Source organism: Syngnathus floridae, chromosome 1 (genome assembly GCF_059516105.1).
Source record: "Syngnathus floridae isolate MCC-2025c chromosome 1, RoL_Sflo_1.0, whole genome shotgun sequence".
Lineage (NCBI taxonomy): Eukaryota > Metazoa > Chordata > Actinopteri > Syngnathiformes > Syngnathidae > Syngnathus > Syngnathus floridae.
This window is the reverse complement of record NC_142413.1, coordinates 18132155-18156677: the sequence shown is the minus strand read 5'-3', so window position 1 is coordinate 18156677 and position 24523 is coordinate 18132155. Positions and strand designations below refer to the sequence as shown.

Below are 24523 nucleotides of genomic sequence, written 5' to 3'. Positions count from 1 at the left end.
ATTTTTTTTGGCTCAATAAAGGCTGGGGGAAAGAATTGAAATTTAGCGATGAATTAATTTGTCTTAGGTCATCGGCACTGGTGATCAACTAAAAAGTAATTATGGTCATGACTTGAATTGAGTGGTGGTATGGTATTCACGCAAGTTTACGCTATTCTTATTTTTAATGATGAATGTGGATTTTAGTGTAACTTTCTGACGTTATAATTTTTGACCACAAGATGTCCGCATCGGCCCACAGATGCCAAGCGTAAAACGCTCCTCCTTTTCCTCCATATTTAGAAGTGTATAGTAATTCTTTGTTCGCTGTTATAGTCCTCGTTGGTGCTCTGACTCGGACATGTTAAAATGTTACCGATGCAGACTATTATTTCAGTGACATCTGTCTAACGAGCCAGGAAAAGAATGAAACTGGGCGACGTTTTTTGTCTTTGGATCTATTTTTCCTTGCCTTTGTTTTACTTATGGAGCGTGGCATCGGCACAGATTGTTTATTCAATCACGGAAGAATCAAACCCTGGAACCACTGTGGGCAATTTGGCAAAGGACTTACACCTCGATGGCCAGGATTTGGAATTGAGAGATTTGCAAATATCAGGACCGAATGCCAGGTATTTGGAAGTCAATGCTAAAACGGGAATACTTCAGATAAAGGACAGAATAGACCGAGAGGAGCTCTGCTCTCGCCGTGTGAAGTGCTCTTTGGAAGTGGAAGCCATTGCAAACGCGCCTCTGAATCTCTATCGTTTTGAGGTTGCAATTGTGGACATAAACGACAATGTCCCATTTTTCCGACTACCTGAGATTGTTCTGAATATCTCTGAGTCGGCTTTTACTGGAGAACGATTTACTTTACCAAAAGCTTTCGACGCAGATGTTGGCAGTAATTCAGTAAAGAGCTATAAACTGAGCCAAAATGAGCATTTCTCATTGGATGTGCAGAATGCGGGCGAGCAATCTATGTCTGCTGAATTGGTGCTGCAAAAAGCTCTGGACCGCGAGAAACAGTCGGTGATCGAGCTCACGTTAACAGCTCTGGATGGAGGAAAACCTGCTAAATCGGGGACGTTACAAGTCACAGTTGTTGTGCAGGATGTTAATGACAATATTCCAATATTTGACAACGCTTTGTACAAAGCCACTGTGATTGAAAATTCTCCGCCAGGCGCAAGCGTTCTATCAGTGCATGCGATTGATTTAGATGAAGGCGATAATGGAGAAATTGTGTATTCTTTTATCAATCATGACGGTGATAATGACGTTGACAAATTTGCGATTAATTCAGTGACAGGGGAAATTACAGTAAATGGTGAATTGGATCACGAAAAGGGCAATGCTGTTGAAATCAGAGTGCAAGCAAAAGACAAAGGCATGAACTCAAGAGCATCACATTGTAAAATACTCGTTGAAATCATTGACATTAATGATAACCCACCCAAAATATCAGTGACGTCACTAGTCGACGTGGTGAGGGAAGATGCACCGCTCGACACAATGGTGGGACTCTTAACGGTGAAAGACAATGACACAGACAAAAACGGTGTCGTTAATGTACGAATAATTGAGCATGTCCCGTTTAAAATAAAAAACACGTACAAAAATCACTATTCTTTGGTTGTAGACGGTGCCCTGGACAGAGAGCAGGTTTCTAAATATAATATTACAATTAAGGCGTCTGATGAAGGTGTTCCTTCGCTGTCCAGTACAACTGTAATAACTGTGCATGTTTCTGATATCAATGACAATGCACCCCGTTTTGGAGAAGCCGTAATTCAGATTTTTGTGAAAGAAAACAGTCCCGCTGGTACAGTTATTCATACTATGAATGCAGATGATCCAGATGTGGGTGAAAATGCAAAAATATCCTTTTCAGTTATCAGTAATCGCAAAGATGACACAGTAATGTCAAACATTAACATCAACTCGAAGAGTGGAGATATAGTGGCTTTACAATCTTTTGACTATGAGAAGGTAAAGATGTTTCAATTTAAAGTTCAGGCTACAGACTCTGGTGTTCCTCCACTCAGCAGCAACGTGACTGTGAATATTTTTATCCTGGATGAGAATGACAACAGTCCGGCCATTTTGGCTCCCTATTCTGAGCATGGCTCTGTCAACAGCGAGAGCATCCCCTATTCTGCTGAGGTGGGATACTTTGTAGCCAAGATCAGGGCAGTGGATGCAGACTCTGGCTACAACGCACTGCTCTCCTATCACCTGTCTGAGCCCAAAGGCAACAACAATCTCTTCCGGATCGGAACCAGCACCGGGGAGATTCGCACCAAGAGGCGAATGAGTGACAATGACCTGAAAAGTCACCCCTTGGTGGTGTCGGTGTGTGATAACGGCGAAACCTCCCTGTCAGCGACTGTGTCTCTTGACGTGGTGGTGCTTGAAAGCACAGCTGACATCCATACTCAATTCAGACACGTGCCCATCAAGGAGGAGAGCTTCTCTGACTTGAACTTGTACCTGCTCATCGCCATTGTGGCCGTGTCGCTGGTCTTCCTGCTCAGTCTGGTCACTTTAGTGGCCTTCAAATGCCACAGACAGACAGACGGACATTTCGACAGGTACGGCGCCCCGATGATCACCACCCACCCTGACGGCAGCTGGTCTTATTCCAAAGCGACTCAGCAGTACGACGTGTGCTTCAGCTCAGACACACTCAAGAGTGACATGGTGGTATTCCCCACACCCTTTCCGCCTGTAGAGGCAGAACTGATTAGTATTAATGGAGGGGACACCTTTACCAGGACTCAAACTCTTCCCAACAGCGAGAAGGTGAGTTATAACAACCTGGAATCAATAATATTTCCCCTGAATTGAGATTTCCATCCAGTGTCTGTTCTGAAGAGCCAGAAGCGCTGTCCATGGTGCTGACCGAGAGCAGGCTCATACAAATCGACTGCAGCAGCGCAGTTTAAAATATTTCTGTTTTGCCAATGTTGGCAAATCTACTAAGCTTCAAGCTATTTTACAATAAATGTAGCTTCACTTCACTGAGCTACAATAACATTTCAAAAACAGTTGAACATGTTCCAGCAACACCTCAGCCAACCAGATTTGGCTTCTTTTTTTCTCTTTTAAAATATCAATAATCAAAATGTCTGGGCTAGTTGTGGCCAGAGGTGTCTATGCAGTCCCATATCTTGACCAGTTAGCATTAGCATGCGTGAGCTCAAGGCCAAATGGCCTTTTATTTGCTCTTGAGTAAGTCTTCTTTTTGTTCCTACTCTGAGGTAATGACTCGTCTGTAATAACTATATGCGAGTTTCACAAAACACTCTGAATTGACTATTTGCACTTTCCAGAATGATGTTGTCTGACTACTAACTACATCTGAATCAAAAAGACAATTCTTGTCTTTTTTTTCAAAGATAGCCTTTATTATTTAGCTCTCGCTTTTTATCCCATTTGATTGCGCAGATGAAGACTCAGGTGTGGCTGCTTGGCTGATGATATTTTGTCAATAGTTCAGTAGTCAATTTGTGTTATCACTCTAAGTTTAGCATTGGATGTGGGGCCACCACGATCTAGTTTTGGTTTGCATTGCTACCTGCTCTTTGCAGGTGGGCATCATATTAGTTTATCATGATGGCACAATCGTGACTCACTTGGAGGTTTTCATGTTAATGCTGTACAGCGAGTAATGTTCTTTTTTTGAATAATACTATCTCAATAGTAGATGATAAAATGCATTTTACTGGTCCTCTAGTCCAGTGGTTCCCAACCTTTCTTGGCTTGTGTACCCCCTCACTCATACCTGTTAATGATTCTCCAAAATTAGAACGCAACACAACTGATATTAAAAAAAAAAAATCTGCTAAATTTGATCGTTTAATTCTTATTTTTTGTTGTTGAAATGAAACAGACACACACACATATTTTGCCTTGTCAACAAATAATAAAAATTAAAAATAAAGAAAATAATCTGCCTCTTGACATATAACTCTTTTAAACCCCCACCCCCTCCCTCCCCAAGGTGCTCTTTTTAAAGAAACACATGAAATATAATTTCAGAGTTACTGTAGCAGCTTTGTTTTCATCGCTCATTTTAGCTTTAGTGGGAAACTTGAGTTGACACACGGCTGTTGTGATTTTGGCCCAGCTGTGCCACTGCAAAATATTGTCTCGCCGGGAAACTGGTTGTAGTGCACTGCTCCCTTCGGGGATGGGTTAAATGCAGAGACAAATTTCACCGCACCCAGTTGTGTGTGTGACAATCATTGGAACTTTAACTTTACATACCCGTTTTGTGATAAGCTAATGAAATGACTGAGAATTTACTTTTCACCTTGGAAGTAAATTATTAAATGTTTCCACATATGCCCTGCAATGTGCTAATGTCTTAGGAGCCATCCAATTTTGGGAAATGTTTGTATTAAATCTCATAAAATTACCTTCCTTGGAAGCAGCTATAAATAATATACTATTTATTTTAAATCATGTTGATACACAACTGTGGCAAAGCGATGAGCAGGTAAACGTCACAAATTGTCTCATAATGTTTGCCATTCATGTTTTGTTTATTTGTACCAACAGTATATGCAGCATGGACAAAATAGGTGAATTTTGTGTTTTGGAGCTTGCTATTCACTACAGGCTCTCACAAACATGTTTATTGAACAGCAAGCTCCACCAAATTAGGTTGTGCAATTAGTACAAGGAATTCTGTCATTAATGAGGTTTGACCTTTATTTCCTCACTCCTGCCGGTCGCATCCCCATTCCTCCTGATGCTCAGCATGCATATATTATTCACCTAAAGCTTGCTTCTTCCTCTCCCCCTCTCAGTGCATGTTATGCTTTACCATCCCCCCCTCTCCTTCGCCGGCAGTTTCTGAGGAGGGGAGCAGCTGAGGGAACTAACAGGGAGTTAATGTCCATCGCTGCAGACATGTGTGCTATCAGCCCCGGAACGTTGCAAACATGATTTAATATACATATATTCATTAGGATTCCTGATGTGTACACAGCTTGTACAGTCAAGCAAGGCACAGACAACATATTTCAATATTCAATATTTCTTTTACACTGTGGGAATGCTGCTGCTGTATTTCTATGGATTGAAAATGTTATATTTCCTAAATTGGTTGAATTATGACAGTAAAGTTCAGTTCAGCACTGTGACGCGTCGAATCTGTGATGCTGTGAGTCACTCAGACGACATGACCTCATTTCAGGGAGTGGTCCAGCACAAACAAGCGCTGTCCAATGTGACTACCGAATCTCCCTCGCTTCTGTGTGAGGGAGATTTGATCGAGGCTTTGTGTGCTTACACGCAGCAGAGGATTCGTATGCGCGCGTGTGTGTGTGAGAGTACAAGTGGGTCATCTTGTGATATAAAGATGGCTGCTTGCTCCATGAGCCCTGCAGTGGGCTGTTTTGTTCTTTTTTCCCCTTCCAATATCCTCCCTATGCTGTGCTTCCCTAAACAATGCCTGAGGTCCCCTCCCTGCATAAAAGTGCTTGAGTGCCTGTACTGCACGCCGCAGCTCTATGTGAATATGAGTGGAGGAGGCTGGGGGGAGGGGTAGGTAATTTTCCGCTCCCCGCTGCTGCTACTGCAGCTTCAGCACCGACCACGCTATCAGTTCAGCTCAGCCTTCTTACTTTGCGCATGGGTAGGGTGGGGCGAGGTGGACAGCACCTAATGTCAGGGCAGGGCAAGTGTGTGGCCTGTGAGGCTGATGCGAATGAGAAGAGGCTTTTATATATGCAGCCATCGGAATATTCAGTATTTTTTTTTCATGCTACAATGTCTATTATCGGTCAGTAGAGGTGCAAGAGTGTGACATGAATATGCTGATGTCCGTAAAAGGATGACATCAGCATGTGCCTTATGAAAGCTCCCTTAATGCTGCAGAATGCATTCAATTATTTATTCTTCAATACATCATACTACATGAAGCTCACCGCAAAGTGGTTCACTGACAAAAAGCATGATGTTGATGTGGATATTTGATTTGATGTGTGTGTCCTATAGAAGAGGTTATTGAGTTCTGTAAAATGAAGCAGCAGCATCCATCTGTGATATATTTTTTTTTTGTCAGTGATCTCTTTTAGAGCACTTCCTGTTTTTCTACTCTCACAAGGGCGTGTCCTTTGCGCAAGTGAGGCAGACGCTGCTGTCTGCGGTTACCATGGAGACTACTCTCAGCCTTAATGAAATCATGTACTCTTCTGTTGCCTAGGAGCTGCCTGGATGCACCCGCCTCCACTCAGGCATTTTTTTTTAGCATGTGCAGAATATGTGAACTCAAATGAAAACAGGTCAACATTGTAAAGACATACAAGGGTGCAGTTTCATCATGAGCAAAAATGCCAAATCACTTTTTATAAGGATTAAAAGGAGAATGTGAAAGCATAAAGAAAAATGGGGTCTTTTGAGCGGAGGATCAGCAGTCGCAGCTTGAGTCTGTTGTAAGAAAAGTGGCTTTTGAGCACAAGATGGGGGAAAACACATTAAATAGATGCCTTGTAGCTGAGTGGGAAAATCTTCCGATTGGTCACAGCTAAAGGAGACAATTTTTCATCCCACTTGTTTCCCCCAGCCTGTCCTCCTTGCATTTGTCCTCCTTGCATGTGCTCCCTTCTCTCTTGGGAGTGGCATCGGGATGTTGTTTTTGTCATTAGATTAGCTTGTCATGCTCACAACCTCAGCTTCCACTCTCATCCCATATGGTGAGGATAAAGAGCCAAGACATCCAAAGAGGGAAATGTCCAAAGCCTGCCTGCATTTCCTGATAGCTTTGTTCAGTGTCTGTTTGATTTATGCAATGGCTAAATTGGGAGGAAGGCACCGTTTAACCCCAGAAGGAGGGATTTGTGATCCTTTTAGTTCTCTCTCTGCCTAACCTTTATTTTTGAAAGCATCGTCCACAAGGGATGAGGATGAGCACAAACATAATCAGAGAAATGTTTCTTGTCCACCTGTGTAAAGGGATTACCATGAGACTGAAAATGTTACATTTTGCAATCAGGAGAAAATGATGCAATGTGCGCACCACTTTATATTGTGCAATAAATTACATTACAATGCTGTGCATGTGTTGATCTATACTAAGACTGGTCTTTGCAATTATTCCTCTACTGATACCAGTATTGATATCCGTGCCAATACTGTACTTCTGTACTCATAAAAAAAGTCCCAATACCACAACACCGATACACTTTACCAGTCTGACATATAAGAGTATAAGAGAGTGAAGTAAGAGATGTTCATTGGTGTGGAGGTATTTTAAGGTAAACGTAAAGGATATGCTGTGTGAACTGAGCGCAGATAAATTTGGCATTTTGTGTCGTGTGTTGTTGCTTTTACAGCAAATATCCCTTATCTTCTTGCCTTACAGCATGCATGATCAGTTTTGGGTCACTGACATGGAAATATGAATTAAAATGACTGCCCTAGATGTACCGTATGAGTTCTTGCTCTCTGGCTCCAACTGCTTCCTAGTCATAGCAGGGATTATGATTTAGAGAGCTTTGGCTTAATGAAAAAGCCCAGCGGATTGGGAGTGGGGTGATGATCACGTGTCCACCACTTGTGGTACCAATTTATTCCAACAGAGGGCCCACTTTCACTGTTTCCTGTGCCTTTGCTCTGCCTAGGCTGCCATTCAAAGGTGACCTTTTATAAAATGACATAGACTACTGAAGATGTGGGCAGGATGTGATATGACTTACGTTCTCTAGATCAGATGCAGATTTGAGCATTGTCAAATGCGGACTGTTGGAAAGGGCTGTTCATCAATATGTGTGTGTTTGTGTGTGTGTGTGTGTGTGTGTGTGTGTGTGTGTGTGCGTGTGTGTGTGTGTGTGTGTGTGTGTGTGTGTGCTGGGGGGGATCGTGCACTAGCATCCAGTGCGTAGTGAAGGGAGAAAAGTGCCCAACTGACAATAGACCGAGAAAGTAGTATTTTCAGTTTGTGTATATGCTGTATAAAATATGATGCTGTCATGTAAGGAGGTTTGCATCATACCGACCTGCTTCTGTGCAGATAATGTATTAGAGCACTAAAAATGAACAAACTCCATATGCCAGAGAAGAGATGATATAAATGGCTTTTATAATGACCGCTTGCAGTATTAATGACGTTGGGTCTTGGGGAATGAAAACGTCCTTAATACACGGGTTTTTTTGCATCATTAATGAAATGGGGGATTTTCATATTATGACAGAGTGAAAGATAATTTCTCTTTAGCATGAACATTTAGGCCTCACTTTACAACTTCAAAAGTTTCTTGCTTTAGTTTTGAACAATTCTTTTTGTGCATTAGATAAAGGCTGATTTGCATCAAGATTCAAGATAAGAGTTTTTCCAGGTTGCTTCAGATGAGCTGCATTTTACAAGGAATAGCAATTAGCCTGTGCATCTCTATGCTTGTTGATGCGCATCAGGCATCTGTCATTTGAAGCAACATGTTGATAACTTGATATGCATCACCCAGGTGTAAAACAAACTGTCACTCTGTTGCGGTCAATTAAAGATGGGGCAGATGTAATAATTGCGTGTGATGTATGACGATGAAAAACATCCCAAAGCGGTATAAAAAGGAGAGTGAAAGATGGAAAATGTTGTGTGTCAATCCAGCTTCGTACGTGAAACCTTTTTCTGTATTTTTGTGTGCCTGTGCCAAGCAAGCAGTTCTACACGGCCCTCTGGGAAAATCTGCTAAATGTCACTGATCGTGTGACTGATTGTCCGTGCAAAGCCATCCCAGATTGTTGGACACTTTTATGCCCAATGCACAGTGGCGTACATGCAGAGAGCAAATGCGTGTGTGTTTTTTGTGTATATTTATTGGTTCTGCAGAAACATGGAATCATGTATTCCAACAAGTACAACATCTGCACTGGATTGTTTTCAAGTATTAATGATGAGCAATATCACAAAGCAGTTAATTAGGTCGAGGCTGCAGAACACACTTGTTATGCATGTTATTTGCATTCCTTCTCCAAACATTTTATCCCGCTTCTGCAGCATCAACCTCCTCCTCCTACTCCTCCGCCTGCTCTTCTTCCTGCTTGCTGACTTGAGTCACTCCATATTTACACTCGTCCACTCCCAGCTTCCGAGTGAGTCACTGTCTTCACCCTCACATATCCCCGCCAATGATGGGTGTTATTATTGCTGTGGGCAGTCTGCATGTGTGTGGGAGAAAATGGCACTCCAGAAAAGGAGAACAATATCTGCAGCACATATAGCTTTGTGGTCAGAGCACTAAGACAGGTGGATATTCACAGGAAAATTTAGAAAAATAAATAAATAAATAATACTATATATTAGATATATGTATCATTTGAATGTGTTTTTGTTGCTGCTGTTTCTCGACTTCGGTTCCTCGATCAGTTTTTGGCTTTACTTCAATGTCCAATATAATTTAATTGATACATTTATAATTGATTTATAATTTGGATTAGTAAGTGTCACGAGTGTAAAAAAAAAAGTATTTTATTATTAGGTGATTTAATCATATATGACGCATTTCAGTTCTATTCAGTGGGGTTCAACACCACTGCACTTTCTGCAAACAACAACAATGATTACAACTAAATTGTTAACCAAATTTTCTTAATGTATCTCTTGTATGCAGTATAGCTAACGTGTGGCCAGTGTGTGTTACTAGTAAATTTAAACTCGATATATTTTCATTTGCAGTACGATGATGGATTTAAGCCTGACCATCTTGATTTCTAATGATATTCATTTTACTGTGTATTTGTGTTGGCATATTGGTGGTTAGTAAAAGGATAAAGGAAACCAAAACGTGATTTGGGGGTCATTTGATATTTGTTTTTTTAATTCATTATCACCCAGATTTTTTTTTACGTTTATGTATTCTCTTTTCCTTGTCTTTCCGGTTTTCTTAATGTGCTACCGTAGGTTATAAATACAGGCAGTAATTGCGTGCTTGAATAACAGCAGAAGCCTGGTCGCCTGACTTGCTCATAAATTGGTTTCCCGGTGCATGCATTGGAAAGGGCGGTGGCGCTGCCAAAAAAAAAAGAGAGTCGAGGAGAGGGAAAAGATTTTGTCGGATTCATTTCACAACAGTCAGTTGCAGATGGGAATTGGGTGCCCAGTAATGACCTTGATCGAAAGCTATGTCATTAAAAACAAACTCTCTCGACAATTAGGTTTATTTTTCTTTATTAGATAATTTTTTCAGAATCAAAATGAAAGCTGCATCGTTTGAGCGAGCGATCCCCCTCCCACCCTCCCTTTGCCCACAGAGCAACAACACTGCACAGGGAGGAGAGAGAGGAGGAGAGAAATCAGTCTGGCTCAGAGGGCAAACATTTTCATCCATAACAACGCAAACATGGACACACAGGAACGAAAGAAAGCGAAATGGGCACCAGCAAGGTAGCAGGCGGCGTTCTGCACGTAGTCATGCAGGCTATTTTCTTGCTCTCAGCGTGGTGGAAGACACGCATCTGATTTTAAAAAGCCCGATTTTTTTCCTCCACATACTGCCTCCCTATGATGGCAACAACGGCGCCTTACGGATTATGTTTGATTATTTTAATATACGGTGGCTGTGCGAGGGGGCAGATTCACTACTCCATTCCGGAGGAGCTGGAGAACGGCGCACAGGTGGGTGATATTGCCCGTGATTTGAGTGTGGACCTGAGGAAACTTACCACACGTCGCATCCGTGTGACGCCTGAAAGTGGACAGAGATATTTCACCGTTAATCACAAAAATGGCAAGTTGATAGTGAGTGACCGTATAGACCGGGAGACCCTTTGTAAAGTGGGTGACACCTGTGTGCTCAGGCTTGAGGTGATTTTGGACCACCCCGTGGAAGTGCACAACGTAGAGGTGGACATTCTGGACGTTAACGATAACCCACCGAGTTTCCCGCGTTCGGAGTACCTGCTAGAAGTGTCTGAATCTGCTCTAACTGGATCAAAGTTCCACATCGAGGCCGCTCAAGATCCAGATGATGGCTCCAACTCTGTAAAGCAGTACCGCCTCAGCCCCAACCAGCATCTAACGCTGGACTCTGTTAAGCCCTTCTCTAATAACAAGCACATTGAGCTTATTCTCAAAAAGCCTTTTGATCGTGAACAGACGCCATCTGATCAGCTCATCCTGACAGCAGTGGATGGAGGCATCCCGCAGAGAAGTGGCACAGCCAAAATCAATGTACGCATCCTTGATGCAAACGACAATGTGCCTGCTTTTGACAGCTCGGTGTATAAAGTCAAAGTGTATGAAAACACCCCAAAGGGAACCCTTGTGATTCAATTAAATGCTACAGACCTTGACGAGGGCTCCAACGGGGATGTTTTTTACTCCTTCAGCAGTTACACTCCAGAACGGGTCAGACAGATGTTTTCCATGGATACAGACACAGGGAAGATTACAGTGACGAACAATATAGACTATGAGGAGACGAGCTCGTATGAAATCTACATTCAGGCCATGGACAAGGGGCCGGCCGCTGTGGCAGTGCACTGTAAAGTAGTGGTAGAAGTTATAGACGTTAATGACAATGTCCCTGAAATTGTCCTGTCATCTCTCTCCGTTCCTGTACGCGAGGACGCCCGCGCAGACACAGTTGTTGCTCTGGTTAGCGCAAACGACCGAGATTCTGGACCTAACAAGCAAGTCGTGCTGGATCTCATGCCGCCAACTCCCTTCAAAATCAAATCCTTCCGTACCCACTACACCGTCGTCACTTCTGCATTTCTGGACCGTGAAACTATCTCATCCTACAACATCACCATACGTGCCATAGATGGAGGAACGCCCCCTCTGTCATCCCAAATGACCTTTGAAGTCGGCGTTGCAGATGTAAACGACAACCCGCCACGATTCGAACAAACATCGTACACTGTTTACATCACGGAGAACAATGCACCAGGTTCGCCACTGTGTGCGGTTAAAGCCACGGATGCTGATGCGGGAGAAAATGCTCGCATTACTTATACTGTCCTCAATGACAACAATCACGGCATCCCTGTGGCGAGCTATGTCAGCGTCAGGTCCCACACAGGTGAGGCCTATGCCCTGCGAACCTTTGACTTTGAAAAGCTGAGAGACTTTCACTTTCAGGTTAAAGCACAGGACAATGGCATGCCACCGCTAAGCCGCGTGGCCACTGTCTATGTTTACATTATGGATCAGAACGACCACAAGCCAAGGATCGTGTACCCCCCTGCCAACGGGAGCCGCACCTCAGAGACCCTGCTGAAGAACGCAGAGGCTGGAGTGTTGGTAACAAAGGTGGTGGCGTGGGATGGGGATGCAGGACAGAACGCTTGGCTGCTATATGCCTTTCAACCGCCTCACATGGAGTTAGACCTCTTCAAGTTGCACGAGCACACTGGCGAGATCCGCACCACAAGGCGAGTCATTGAGGATAACTCCACCTCCTTTGCTCTGACTGTTCTGGTGCGTGACAATGGCCTGCCACCACTCTCATCCACCGCGACCATCCATGTGCACGTGATGGAGCTCATGCCTAAATTGACCCCCGATCCAAAGCGCATCATCAGGCCCGAAAGCCCCTTGATGTTTTCCCATGTCACTATCTACCTCATCATCGCCCTGTGTGCCACCACCTTTGTGTTCTTGGTCACTGTTTGTGTGCTGGCCATCGTGCGTTGCCATGCCTACTGTACTCAGCCCGGTTCCTGCTCCCCTTGCTGTGTATCCAAGGAGAGTCGGCCCGAGGGTAGCACCGCAACCGCCAGTGGAGGCGGAGGACGACCCCCATCAGGGCGAGGTCAGACCGGTGCCAACGTGGCCCTGCGCCGAGATCTTAAAGTAGAACCGCATTACATTGAAGTGCGGGGCAATGGGTCCGTGACCAAAACATACTGTTATAAAACATGCCTGACAGCAACTTCCGGAAGCGACACGTTTATGTTCTACAACACGGGACGACCCCACAGTGGCACCTGGGGCTCCAGCTATGTCACCAGCCACAGCGGACACAGCCAGATAATTGTTCGCCGTCTCAGTATGCCAGATGCCACTGCCATTCAGGTGTGTGCCTGTTTTGACGTGTGTGTTGTGTTGTGTCTCAAACAAAAACAAAACAAGACACTTCCTTGTAAGTGTTTTAATTGCTTTAATACTGTTTACAGTAGTCCTGTAGTCAACACTTCGAACAATAGCTATGGATTTTCTCCGCTAAAATGCAAGAGTGAATTGTTGTCGTCAGGCAAAAGCCATGCTTTTGTTTAAAAGAAATACGTATTTTTTTCTGTATGGTTGTACAATCTCTCAGTTTATTAGTATATGCCACTTGTGAATAGAAAACTTGAAAACTAGAAATGTTACTTACCTTCTCACGCAATATTGCACTGTAACTACTCAACCGACAGTTTTGGGGTTGCTTCTAAAAGACTTTTTATTTACTTTTATTAATGACTTCTGACCTCAGCTTGCTTTTGGAGATGATAGCAAGGCAACGCCATTTCAATTCAAAATCGTGATTCTTCAGCTTGCACAGGGCTTTTCATCCAATTTTGAACTAAATTGACACGAAAATTGGCAAAATGAGCAACTTCAAAATGTCTGTATCAAGTTAAATATATATTTTGACATTAGCATTAACCGTATATGACCATATTGAGGTGTCTTTTCTCTGGGCAGGCAGGGAACCCTATTTCTTCGAGCAGAGTTTGCATTTTGTTTTTCAAGTTTGCTCCTTTTTTTTACATTGATTGAATTATTAATGATCTTTCCGAGTGTGATACGTCCAAGTGCCTGCATGCAGAAATATATTCCATTAGGTGTGCTGGCCTCTCTATCTGAAGTTTATTACTTATTCTTGCCGCAGTGACACACAAGAAACAATTTGAGCTTTTGACCCCTCACAAGTAGCATTATTAGTTTGCTCTGGGCTGTGTGCCAGTGTGCTCAAATGTGTCACTCCAAAGGGAATTCAGTGGTCATTTCTATAATGTGGGGAATAGTGCAGCCTGCATCGATATATTTCGAGACAGTTGCACCCACATAGCAGCCTCCGAGCTTCTCGTTGTCTGTGGAGAAGACAAAGGACAACAAATAGAATAAATAAAGGTTATCAGTCGCTCCTCATTAAATGCCAGTCAAGTTTCCTCCAGATCTGTTATTAACTGATAGCAATAGGTAATGAAAGCGGATTGGCTGGCTCCAAGCAGCTAAGGCGGGGGGTGAAATGTGATTGGACGCGTTGTTGATGGCGGAGGTGTGAGCCTTGTATCCATGCGTGAAGCGTTCATACGCCGGAGAGGGAAGATTAGAGGGGAAAAAAGGCAGAATAAGACTTGAATGCCCAAAGAAGAATCAATACGCCTCATAACAGTTGATACACTCATGCTCCTTGGAACTGTTTTTGTTCTCTCTTTTACATCCCTTCATAGAATTTTGTGGTGATATTCAAAAAATGCATGTGCATGTTTATTGGCTGTGTTTTTGTCATTGTGTGTGTGAGTGTGTTCTTCCAAAACATTTGAACACGCTGCAAAGCTAGACAGACCAGTCTCCCCTCAGCGATGTCGATGCTGCAGCAGGACAAACATTTAGTCATGCTCTTTCATGTTGGTCAATATTCTGGCCTCAAAATTCATTTTTGTCTCTTTTAGGAATTTAACACCGCTGTTTTTGTTCTTTCGTTTTTATAATATTTTTGCATCAGTAAATGCAATAACTGTTATCCAAATGAGTCACCCTTCTGGCAAATACACTACAGCAGGCCCTGTTGTCATCTTTCCGTTTAAAATACTTGGAGTGGTACCGGACTTCTTTCATTATCACCAAAATATAACAACCACGGACTCAAATGTCGATGCAGCCTCAATAGCAAGTGCATATCTTGTCTGTTTGAAAGGAAATTGGGTTTCTCTTCACTGCTTGGAGAAGTGATACCTTATTCACATGGGCCCAAAATTCTTGATAATTAATAATTAATAATTGTCCCCAATCTGAAGACTCTGACTCAGTTAGATGGAATTAAAATTAATTTCGGTGAGGCCACATCATGGTTTGAGTAACCAAAGTGTTATTTCAGTGTGTGATGTATGTATGTATTATTGTTGATGATGACTAGGTGTACGTTGCTTGAAAATTACAGTTGTATTGTTTTTTGTTTTGACAGCAGTAAATTTAAGCAGGTGGTGTGTGGAGGCTTAAATGTGGCTCTGTTGCTGCAGTTGCCGCGGTGTTCTTGTCTAATCTGTGGTCTTGATGAGAGAAATGACCTAAGCGGTGAAGGTTGCAGCAATCGGATAAAATATTGAGGAGAAATGAAAAACTCAATATAATGAAAAATAAGGGGAATTTGTGCAGAAAATGAATTCATTTTGAAGTACTGTATTTATCTATGCAGAGAAACGACGGTCAACGTGTTGAGCTGGTGTAAGAGGAAAAAGGTGTATGTACCTTGTGTTATTCTGATGTCACCGTTGTCCTGCCATGACTTTTAAAGGTCATAGTTGGAGTCCAAGTTGAATGCACCTTCTAAAAGCTCACCACTCATTTTCCTCCAACAACAGGACCACAGTAGCTGTTCTGACTTCCTGCCATGACTTATTAATGTGGCAGTATTAGGTTTCTTCTGTACTCAATTCCTCTCACTCTCTTTACAGCCAAAGGCGCCAAATTCTGACTGGAGATATTCAGCCTCCCTGAGAGCAGGTGGTGTAATGCAGAGGTAAGCACTCAAGCATTTGCTGTCCTTCCTTTTGCTCTTTCTTTGTTTCATAATCATGAATCATCATTTTTTCTAGGAGCCTGTTTTGAAGCTTATAAAAGCTTACAAAATAACAAACACATTACCCAATAATACTATGAACCTCACTCAAATGAATGAATAATAAATTAGAGCATATTGCTACTCCAGCATGAAGCAGATTTTTTTTAAATATTTTGTATTTCTGAATGTGTACTGTAATTACCGGGTCAGATTAAAACTAGGAAGCCTACATACAGCAGTTATCATTAATATTAAGCAGATCTCCTCATAATTACAGCAAGGATTTGCTTGTGTAAATCGTATCAATGTATTCTGCATTTATTATGTATTTTAGCGACTTCTCCCTGAATGGTCATGGAGTCGCACTGAGATTTTGGATAACCCCAATCGCTGCATGATGGCACTGACCTATTTCATGTAATCCCATGCATTACGTTATATTTAGAATATTAAATCATAATTTCCCTGTGCTGATTTAGATTTGAAATCATTCATTTAGATTTGACAGTAATAAAGTGTTCTACTTTAGTAGATTTTCTGGTTGTCAGTGTTGAGATAATGTTAATGAGATAATCAATGAGTTAGTTGTAGGTGACTTTGAAAAGGTTTAGTGTGGGGCTGGTCTAGCGACTGTAAGTAGCACTTGTATGTATTATAATTAAGAAGACCAGATCCGTGGTCGCAGTAACTTTTTAAATAGTTCCCAACGATTAAAAACATAATTAGTTAGACAACACAATTTTAGCACAGTTTTAAAAGTTATCTACAAGCGAATGCTGTAAAATGCCTCTCTTTCGCGTTCGGCTTTCATCGAGGGGATGGTGACAAAATCCAAAATAACGTGTTAACTTGCATGAGCTATGTGTAATATTCCATAATCCACTAAATAATGTGTGAATTTAGGAGTGATTCAGAAATCTCAGTCTGAAAGATGCACCCAATGTTTTTGTTTTTGATGAAGAATTCAGTGAATGTTCATTGACTTTATTATATAATTTGTGTAGTGATGTATTGAACATGTTTATTTGTGTGTTCTAGCTCAGTACATATGGAGGAGTCCTCTGTGATGCAAGGAGCCCAAGGTGTTCTGGTTCAGAACTGGCCCACAGCATCAAGCGCTGCTGGTGAGAATCAATCGGCCCATTTTCACCTAATCAACCTTTGCAGAGGCTACGGTCGAGTTCATGAATGGAAATCCTAATCTTGTGAAATCCTAAACGAAAGCATGGTCAAATATAGCATTATTGCGGGGGAAATCTTCAGTTTGTCTGTCAATTTTGAGAACGCAATGCTTATTGCTAATACGCTTCAACAGTCATGATGTAAAGGCAAACTTTTGTGCTTACATCCCTGTGACCTGGTGTGCTGTGGAAGAGGCAATTGGTTGGGGAATGACACTGCCCAACTACCGGTCCTTCCTATGCACACATATGCCGATTTTTCTGCAGCATGGTTGCACTTCAACGCATGAAGGAAGAGAAACTTGGTTTTGAACAGAAGCAGCAAATCAGACTATTGCAATGTCAATAAGGTTTAGCCGCACTAACGAGAATTGCATATAAAAATTGTACGTTTTATACCTACATCATTTTGGAATGACTCATCGTGCACACGCTCACCTTGATTTGCCTTTAAATCGTTTTTAGTTTTTTTAATCATTGCTATCTCGAAAGCCAGCTTCGGGTTAAATATGCTTACGATTGGATGAACAAAACGTTCAGGCTGAGTATGGCAGAAGATTTAAAGAGCAGACCTTGCGTGGCCTTGCTTGAGGGAGAAAAAAAACGTGATATGGTATGCAGAAAGAACACTCTCAAATGTATTGCAGGTAGGAGAGGGAATGACATATTGATTGAAAGTGGCCTGCCACATCAGCATGATTCATCGGCGCTGCTATTTATAACTAAGCTGTCTTGTTTGTCAGGCGAGCAGCAACCCTCAGGTGGAGACCAGCCATACACTTGAATCAATATGTGTGATGACACGAAGACCAACAAAACCTTAAATCGTAGTATTTTATCACATTTAGATTTACTTTTTGATATTCATTAGTGCATTAGTGTTGTGTGTGTGCTTTAGTGTATGTTGTATGCGTGTGGGGGCTTGAGAGGGTTTGGGCTGCCTACGTCGTATGCTGCGCCTGTGTGACAGATGGAGCATGGTCCACGCCCAGCTTAACAGATCCACGTAAATAGAATCAGTGTTGTGCTGACTCTCTCTATCTCGTTCTGTAACAAGGGCATGTAGGGATTCAGAAAGATGTGCACAACCCTCGGTAGGAGAAACAAGTCGAGGCCCGGTGGTGAGACCAAGACAGTGAGAAAATGAACATATTCATGCAAAATGTGGTGATTTGACAAGCTGACTGAAATGAGATGGTGAATGCAGCGACTCTTGCTGTGTCAGTGAAGGACAGACGGTGAAAGAAAGCAGGGGTGAGCGAGCGCTTGCAGCATTATTCTCTATCAGCCACTGTCACCGTGAGTCCTACCAGTGTCCCGCTGCTTTACCGGAGGATGTTGTTGCCATGGCAACCATTCATGGGCCCCAATTATCGATGAGAAGGGAGAGGGAGCTGTCAGATGGAGGGAGGTGTGAACATATGGTGTTGGCCCAAGCATGCTGAAAGAGGGTGGAAGGACAAAGGGAGGTGAAATGCGTTTGCAGAGAGAACGGGAAGAATGGGCATGTTGCAGAGGGAAAGTACTGCAGGTATGAAGTGGAAAGGGAGGAAAATAGCAGGAAAATGACCTACATTCACAAGGGAGGAAATACGCTGCAGACCTGGATGAATGTTCGATGCTTTCTCTATCATCCGTCACGCACTCATGTCTAATCTACACCATAACAATATAAGAAAATTAATTTTGTTAAAAGAAAATATTAAATGCAGGGAGATGGTATCCAGAAATACGACCGGTAAGGTTGAACACAATTCATTGTGGGAGGCTGGTTGCCCTCAAGTGTTCACATTTGGAAAATATTCTCCCATTGAAACTTGTGGAAACTGTTGCCATCATAAAACATGTGCAAGAACCGCCTGATGTGATATGATGACATATTACAAGTGTAAAAATAAAATAATAACCATTAAGCACTCACACAGTTTACAGCAATTTCATTTTTTCTCAAACTGCTCCGTCTTGTAAGGGTATAACAGTTGGCACAAAATGAAAGATATTTGTGTGCATCATGTATCTCTGTGGTCCGAACGCTGAAGTGTTGTGCAACTTTAGAGGCTTAATATTTTTCTAAAAAATGTTTGTCATGTTACAAATTGTCACGCTCGTGCCAGAGACGCTCGGCCGGCGACTTTCTTCAGCCACACCCCTTCTTCACCGTAATGCCTGTCACCTGCTTCCTCTTGTTACCTTGTGTATTTAAGCTCTGCCCGTGTGTTTCTCCCTGTCGGTGTCTACTGTTGTCGTCTGTCCCTGTCCGCGCCCAGTGGTCCTGTCGTCTAATTTTCCCCCGGTCTTGTCTGGAAGCTCACGGTCAGAATTTTATCCGTGTCCAAGTGGACTTCTGTCTGTCTGTTTGCTGGCCGTAAGTCTCTGTCCCGTATGTGTCTTCGTTTCCCCACCTGACTCCCTTCCAACTCCCTTTCCCTTCAATAAACCCTGGTTCAAGCTGCATTTGGTTGCCCTGCTCCACTCATATCTTGACACAAATGGTTTAACCTTAAGGGTGTTTTTTTGGTTGTATATTAAAAGGTTAAAATTAGGTCAAAAAGGTCGTATAAGTTGTGTCTGGCTGTACCTGTATGCTGTTTCTGATGACAGATATGAAGGGTGACAGGACTAAATCACCATGCTTAACACGTGTGAAAGTCAGCCTGGCACACACGATTGACATGATGTAAGCAGCATCATTGTTTTGTTTGCTCAGGCACCATTTTAAAACAGGGTGTGGCCCCCCGTGTACTCTACATTCTGTCACATAGTCACAAGCCATTGCAGTTAAGCAATACAAAAATGGATTGATGAAGTGACCTTCTTTCCTCGTGATTCATGTTTCATATCTGCTCATCAAAATCCCGCTTCGTCATTATTCTCCTTCTTCATCCTCACTTTATGTAACACTGCGCTGTTCTTCTGTCCAGCAGTCTGACAAAGAAAAAATATTAAGTAGACTTGGCCAAATAGAGCTTGGCTGATTTAAGCAGCTGTAAAAATCTTGGGTGGCAGTGGACGTCGCAGGCAGTCATTTTTTGTGCAGAGGGAAAGAGTAATGAGGTGGCTATCCTCATCTGCAATGTGCACATCATGAAGTGATGCAAAGCGTTAACGCCACTCAATCACACTGACAATCAACAATGATGGCATAGATTAAGAATTTTATCTGTGCAACTATTGTGTTTTCACGGTAGACTGCATGAAAGGTCAGAACAGCTGCATGATGGGAAAGGATGGGTAGGAGAGATTGGAGGGAGGCAAAGAGAGAGTTTTGCTCTGCAGCAGTTATCAAAGCTGCAAAGGCTGTGTCAGGATTAGTTTTGAATGAGGCGAGTCTGATGTCACCGCACGGAACATAATCCGTTCCGGGACGCTGGTCGACCTCCGATTGATTTGGATTTTGAAGTGTTTTTCTTCCCTTGGACAATGAAGACAATAATCATTAAGTCTCAACTTGTTCTTATCATCTAGTTGCTAAACCGAGTTGAAGCGTAACCTGTAAAACAGTTTGGTGGCTTTTTTTTATTTGGTCTTTTGTTGTCAGTGTCTGTCTTACATTTAGGGTACGTAAATAGTCATTTATCATCTTGTGTGGCCCAAATAAAGATTTTTTAACTGCAGAGTTTGACGTTTATAAACTAGTGCTTCTGCATCCTCAATTGTGTGCTTTGAATAGTGACTTTGCGTGCCTCTGACAGATTAGGATTGTTTGTCCAGTGGGACATGTCATGTTAAGAACAGATTTAGATTCAGAATCATTTGCCCAGTAAGCAGACCTGACTTTTGAGTGAGCGCAAGTGTGATATTCAACCAAGAATATCAAGACAAAAAGAAATGCATTCGAGTCGTCATGCACTTTAACATTGAAGACAGAGGGCTTGATATTTGTAGACAGTGCAGATGAGTGCAAGTGTAATAGGTTCAGACCATCACGAAATACCACATCACAAGGGCTAACAACACGGGGGTAGATTTGGCAGAAAAGAGGAGGGTCTCCTTCTCCAACACAAAAAACATGTATGATCCGGGTGGAAGGAGGTCTCCAAGTGGTCACTTCACAGATTTGTCAACTCCCTATGATCCAACTTTGTATCAAGCGCCTGTGAAGGTCTGCTTGCAGTTCATTAAATATGTACTTTGCGCCCCTTGACCTGCCACAGGCCTCAAGCTAATCAGTGTTTCCCTTTATGGCATGTTAAGGACTGTCAAGGGTGCATTTAAAGTGAAAAAAATCACATTTAGTAAAACAGACATTTCCACTGAGTGACGTTGAATGTGATGAAGGCACCAGTTTCAAATCACAATTTTTCCGCATGAGTCACAGGAATAGCAAACAATGACATTTGTTCTTTTTTTCTCATTTCAGATGCTGAAGGGGGAGAGGTCTCACCCCCAATGGGTGCCGGAGTCGACAGTAACAGCTGGCACTTTCGTTACGGCCCCGGGGGTCCCGGTGCACCCCCGCAGCACCTGAAGCCCGGCGAGGTTCCCCCAGAAGCGTTCATCATCCCTGGCTCCCCCGCCATCATATCCATCAGGCAGAACCAGGGAGATGACGACAAGAGCGACTTCATCACCTTTGGAAAGAAGGAGGAGGCCAAGAAGAAGAAAAAGAAGAAGAAGGACAAGAAGGACAAAAAGGATAAGGGAAAAGATGATGACGAGTAAAGAAGCGAGAGGTGAAAATTGGCAAAGAAAAAAGAAGGGTGTTGCTAAAACAGAGGTACCAACCAAAGTCCACTGGGTTTATTTGTAACCTGGCCTTTACCTTCAGTTCCTTACTGAGGTAAATTTTCTTGCCTTGACAAAAAATAAAACGATTGATTTTCACCCATGCCCCCATGTGCCTATACACCCCGACTTAACTATACTGTTGTTAGCAAAAACGCAACATCAGTCCTAATTGTTTAACCCATTGGGCATGTTGGCACCTCTGTATTACCCCCTCCCCAACAATGATGAATCATGCTCCGTGAGAGTGGACAAATAACTTTGTGCCAGCCAAGGAAAAGAAGTCAGATGTATACAATCTGGGGCTGGACAAACACATGTAACACACACGCATATATCCACGCAACCTGTAAATAGCACTGGGGAGAGTCACCGAAACAAAGGCCAACAGTCTGCTGCAGAGTGCTTACTACCAACAGTGTTTCCTGTGATCTCAAACAATCCACATACTTACATGCATGCTCACACAGTCCAACATGCTAACACAAACTTTGCGATGCGGACACCGGCAGCACTCGAAAAAAAAGTTTAAAAAAGACCGAGAGGGAGAAAATAATGTGCTGAAAATTCGACACAGCAAGCTTTCTGTCACCGATGGGGTATCAACTCTCAGGATGGAAGGAGCATCCTTTTGCTATCACTCTGCATTTGCTTCCTGCTTTGAACGGACCAAGAGAGCTACTGCTCCGGCCGGAAACTCAAGTCAAAGAGCACCGGCAAGTTGGGGAGATGCGAAGATCCCTCACACTCTCCTGAGGATCACCAAGGAGGAAGAGTCCGTCTATCACTTGGTGGACTCTGAAGAAAATAAGCAGAATATTATTCGTAGAATCTTGAGATTTTGATAACGCCCCTTCTTATGTCCCCATGCTGCAGCAAAAGCTGAAAGCTTTCTGCTTTGAATGTTTGGTAGCAAGCAGTCCTTACCTTTTCCACCTGCTTGCGCTCCCCCATGCTACCACAAACTATGTCCCCCCCCCCCACCCCACTGACTGCCTCTCCGAGTCAAGATGAAGTAAACCTACTTTCCTTAATTCTCTGAAGAGATTCACAGTACATGTTTTTGCCATTTTATGTAGAGACCCGCGCCCCCACCACCACCCTCCTCAAATTCTTGCATGTCTACACCCTCAGACGATACCCCACACCCCCTGCTCAGGACCCTTCCTGTGAAAACGGCCTGCTCTGAACATTGTGGTGTGCTGAGAACAGCATGGAGTAATGTGGATGTGGCCCATCAGGGGGTGGAGTGGAGCGGGGGGGGGCCCTACACCGTGAACTCTTGTCTCGAAAAGTGCAAAACGGTTCAGTGCTTTTAACATGTGAATAGTACACGATGATGTTCACTGCTGCTGTTGTGAGACGGGATCGGGTGGGATTGAGATAAATCGCAGGGGCACAGGACCGGACAGGAAGCGAGGACCCGGGTGCCTTGGGCTGGCCCTCCCCCCCCCTCAAGTTTGCAAGATTGATTGATTGTTTATGATCATGGAGTCGCATACTATCTTTTACGTACGCTGTAAATGTAGCGTTTGATTGATTGTCTCTACACTAGTAATTGAACCGGCTAAAAATACAAAATGGCATCTGAAATATAACAGCTAAATCCCACCAGTCCTCTGATGGGGCAATAATTACGAGGCTGAAACCTGCCTCCATGCTTCTGTTGGTCCCCCTCCCCTGCCTGTAACTCGTTACCACCTTCCCCCAAGGTTTTGCAGCTCAGTATGATGTCACTCCATTAAGTGGCTGCTGCATGTACTGCTCTAAGGAAACACATACTATATAGAGAAATATATATATAAATAGATAGCAACAATTTTATTTTTTTTGTATTATCATTTTTTCTCTTCATTATTCACACAGGATCTATTTGTATGTACTTCTCTTGTCTATGCCACACATCAATGTATTACAATTGTCACGCTCTACCGATGTGTTATGGCATCCACTAAACCTCTTTCAATATTTGTAATGCTATAGTGTGAAATATACGTTTTAATGCATTTTCCCCAAATTTTGAGTTATGCTTTTGAAAACAAGCAAAGAAAAAAGACAAAAAAAAATTCTGTCCGGCTTTGACATGAACTAACACTGTAATATTGTAAGTGAAATATGTATGATCCTATGATGAGTTACCACTTCCCTATCATTCTTGCAAAAAATATACAAAAAAAAAAAAAAACAGTGGGGAAAAAGTATATGTACCTGTAGTGTATGCTTGTATTTAGTGAGCTTTCATGCTGTCATTTTTTCCCAGTGTATGGTGGTGAACTTTGGTGGCAATGTGCAGTCCAAGTGAGGACCAGCCAAGATCTGTTTTAACCCCCCTTCCCCACCCCTTTTTTCCCCTTTTGGGTACACCTGCCATTGTAACCGTGAAATAGTGAATTTCATTTACCTTCATTCCCTTTCTGCCTTTTATTTGACCTAAATGGAAACAGTGGTAATGTGTTTTGTTTTCAATTCACAAATAAAGTTTTCTTTCTTAAAAATCATGTTGAACTCATTGCCTTTGGGAAGATGAGACACTGCCCTGTTATTTAAACATGCAGTGGAAAAGAAGAGTACACACAGTGCCATTGAAAACACACACACACACAATAAATGGCATGCCCCAAATCTCAATTAATTAAATATTCCAATTGAAATCTATTTTATAGTATGATTTGAGAGCAAAATGAAAACAAGTCATTAACACACTGATCCAGATCAAAATGCAAGTAGAATGTAATCTGTCATTCTCTTCCAGTCAAACGTGCACGCTAACAATTTTACACTAATAGAGCTGAAGTTTGTGATTATTTTGATTTCTACATCAAAACAAGAACGCGTGGTTTTTAAGTTATTTAAAAAAAGGTGATTTCAAACTGACGGGACATTTTTTACCCCAAATCGTCTTCAATGAGGTTAATT

General features: G+C 42.6%; 1 protein-coding gene across 30 annotated transcripts in view; it reads left to right on the top strand.

Moving 5' to 3' along the window:
* Positions 1–24105, top strand: part of LOC148404390 (protocadherin alpha-C2-like) — a 135679-nt gene extending 111574 nt beyond the window's left edge. For 28 of the 30 annotated variants that reach the window (XM_088380791.1, XM_088380750.1, XM_088380766.1 and 25 more), the window contains 3 exons: positions 15595–15659; positions 16740–16825; positions 21243–24105. In XM_088380791.1, the coding sequence (XP_088236917.1) occupies positions 15595–15659; positions 16740–16825; positions 21243–21544 (453 nt within the window). In that variant the 3' untranslated portion in view covers positions 21545–24105. Of the gene's footprint in view, positions 1–41; positions 2785–4322; positions 13007–15594; positions 15660–16739; positions 16826–21242 lie in introns of those variants that run through there. The other 2 variants (XM_088380654.1, XM_088380569.1) reach the window with 2 other exon arrangements.
* Positions 24106–24523: the final 418 nt, after the last annotated feature.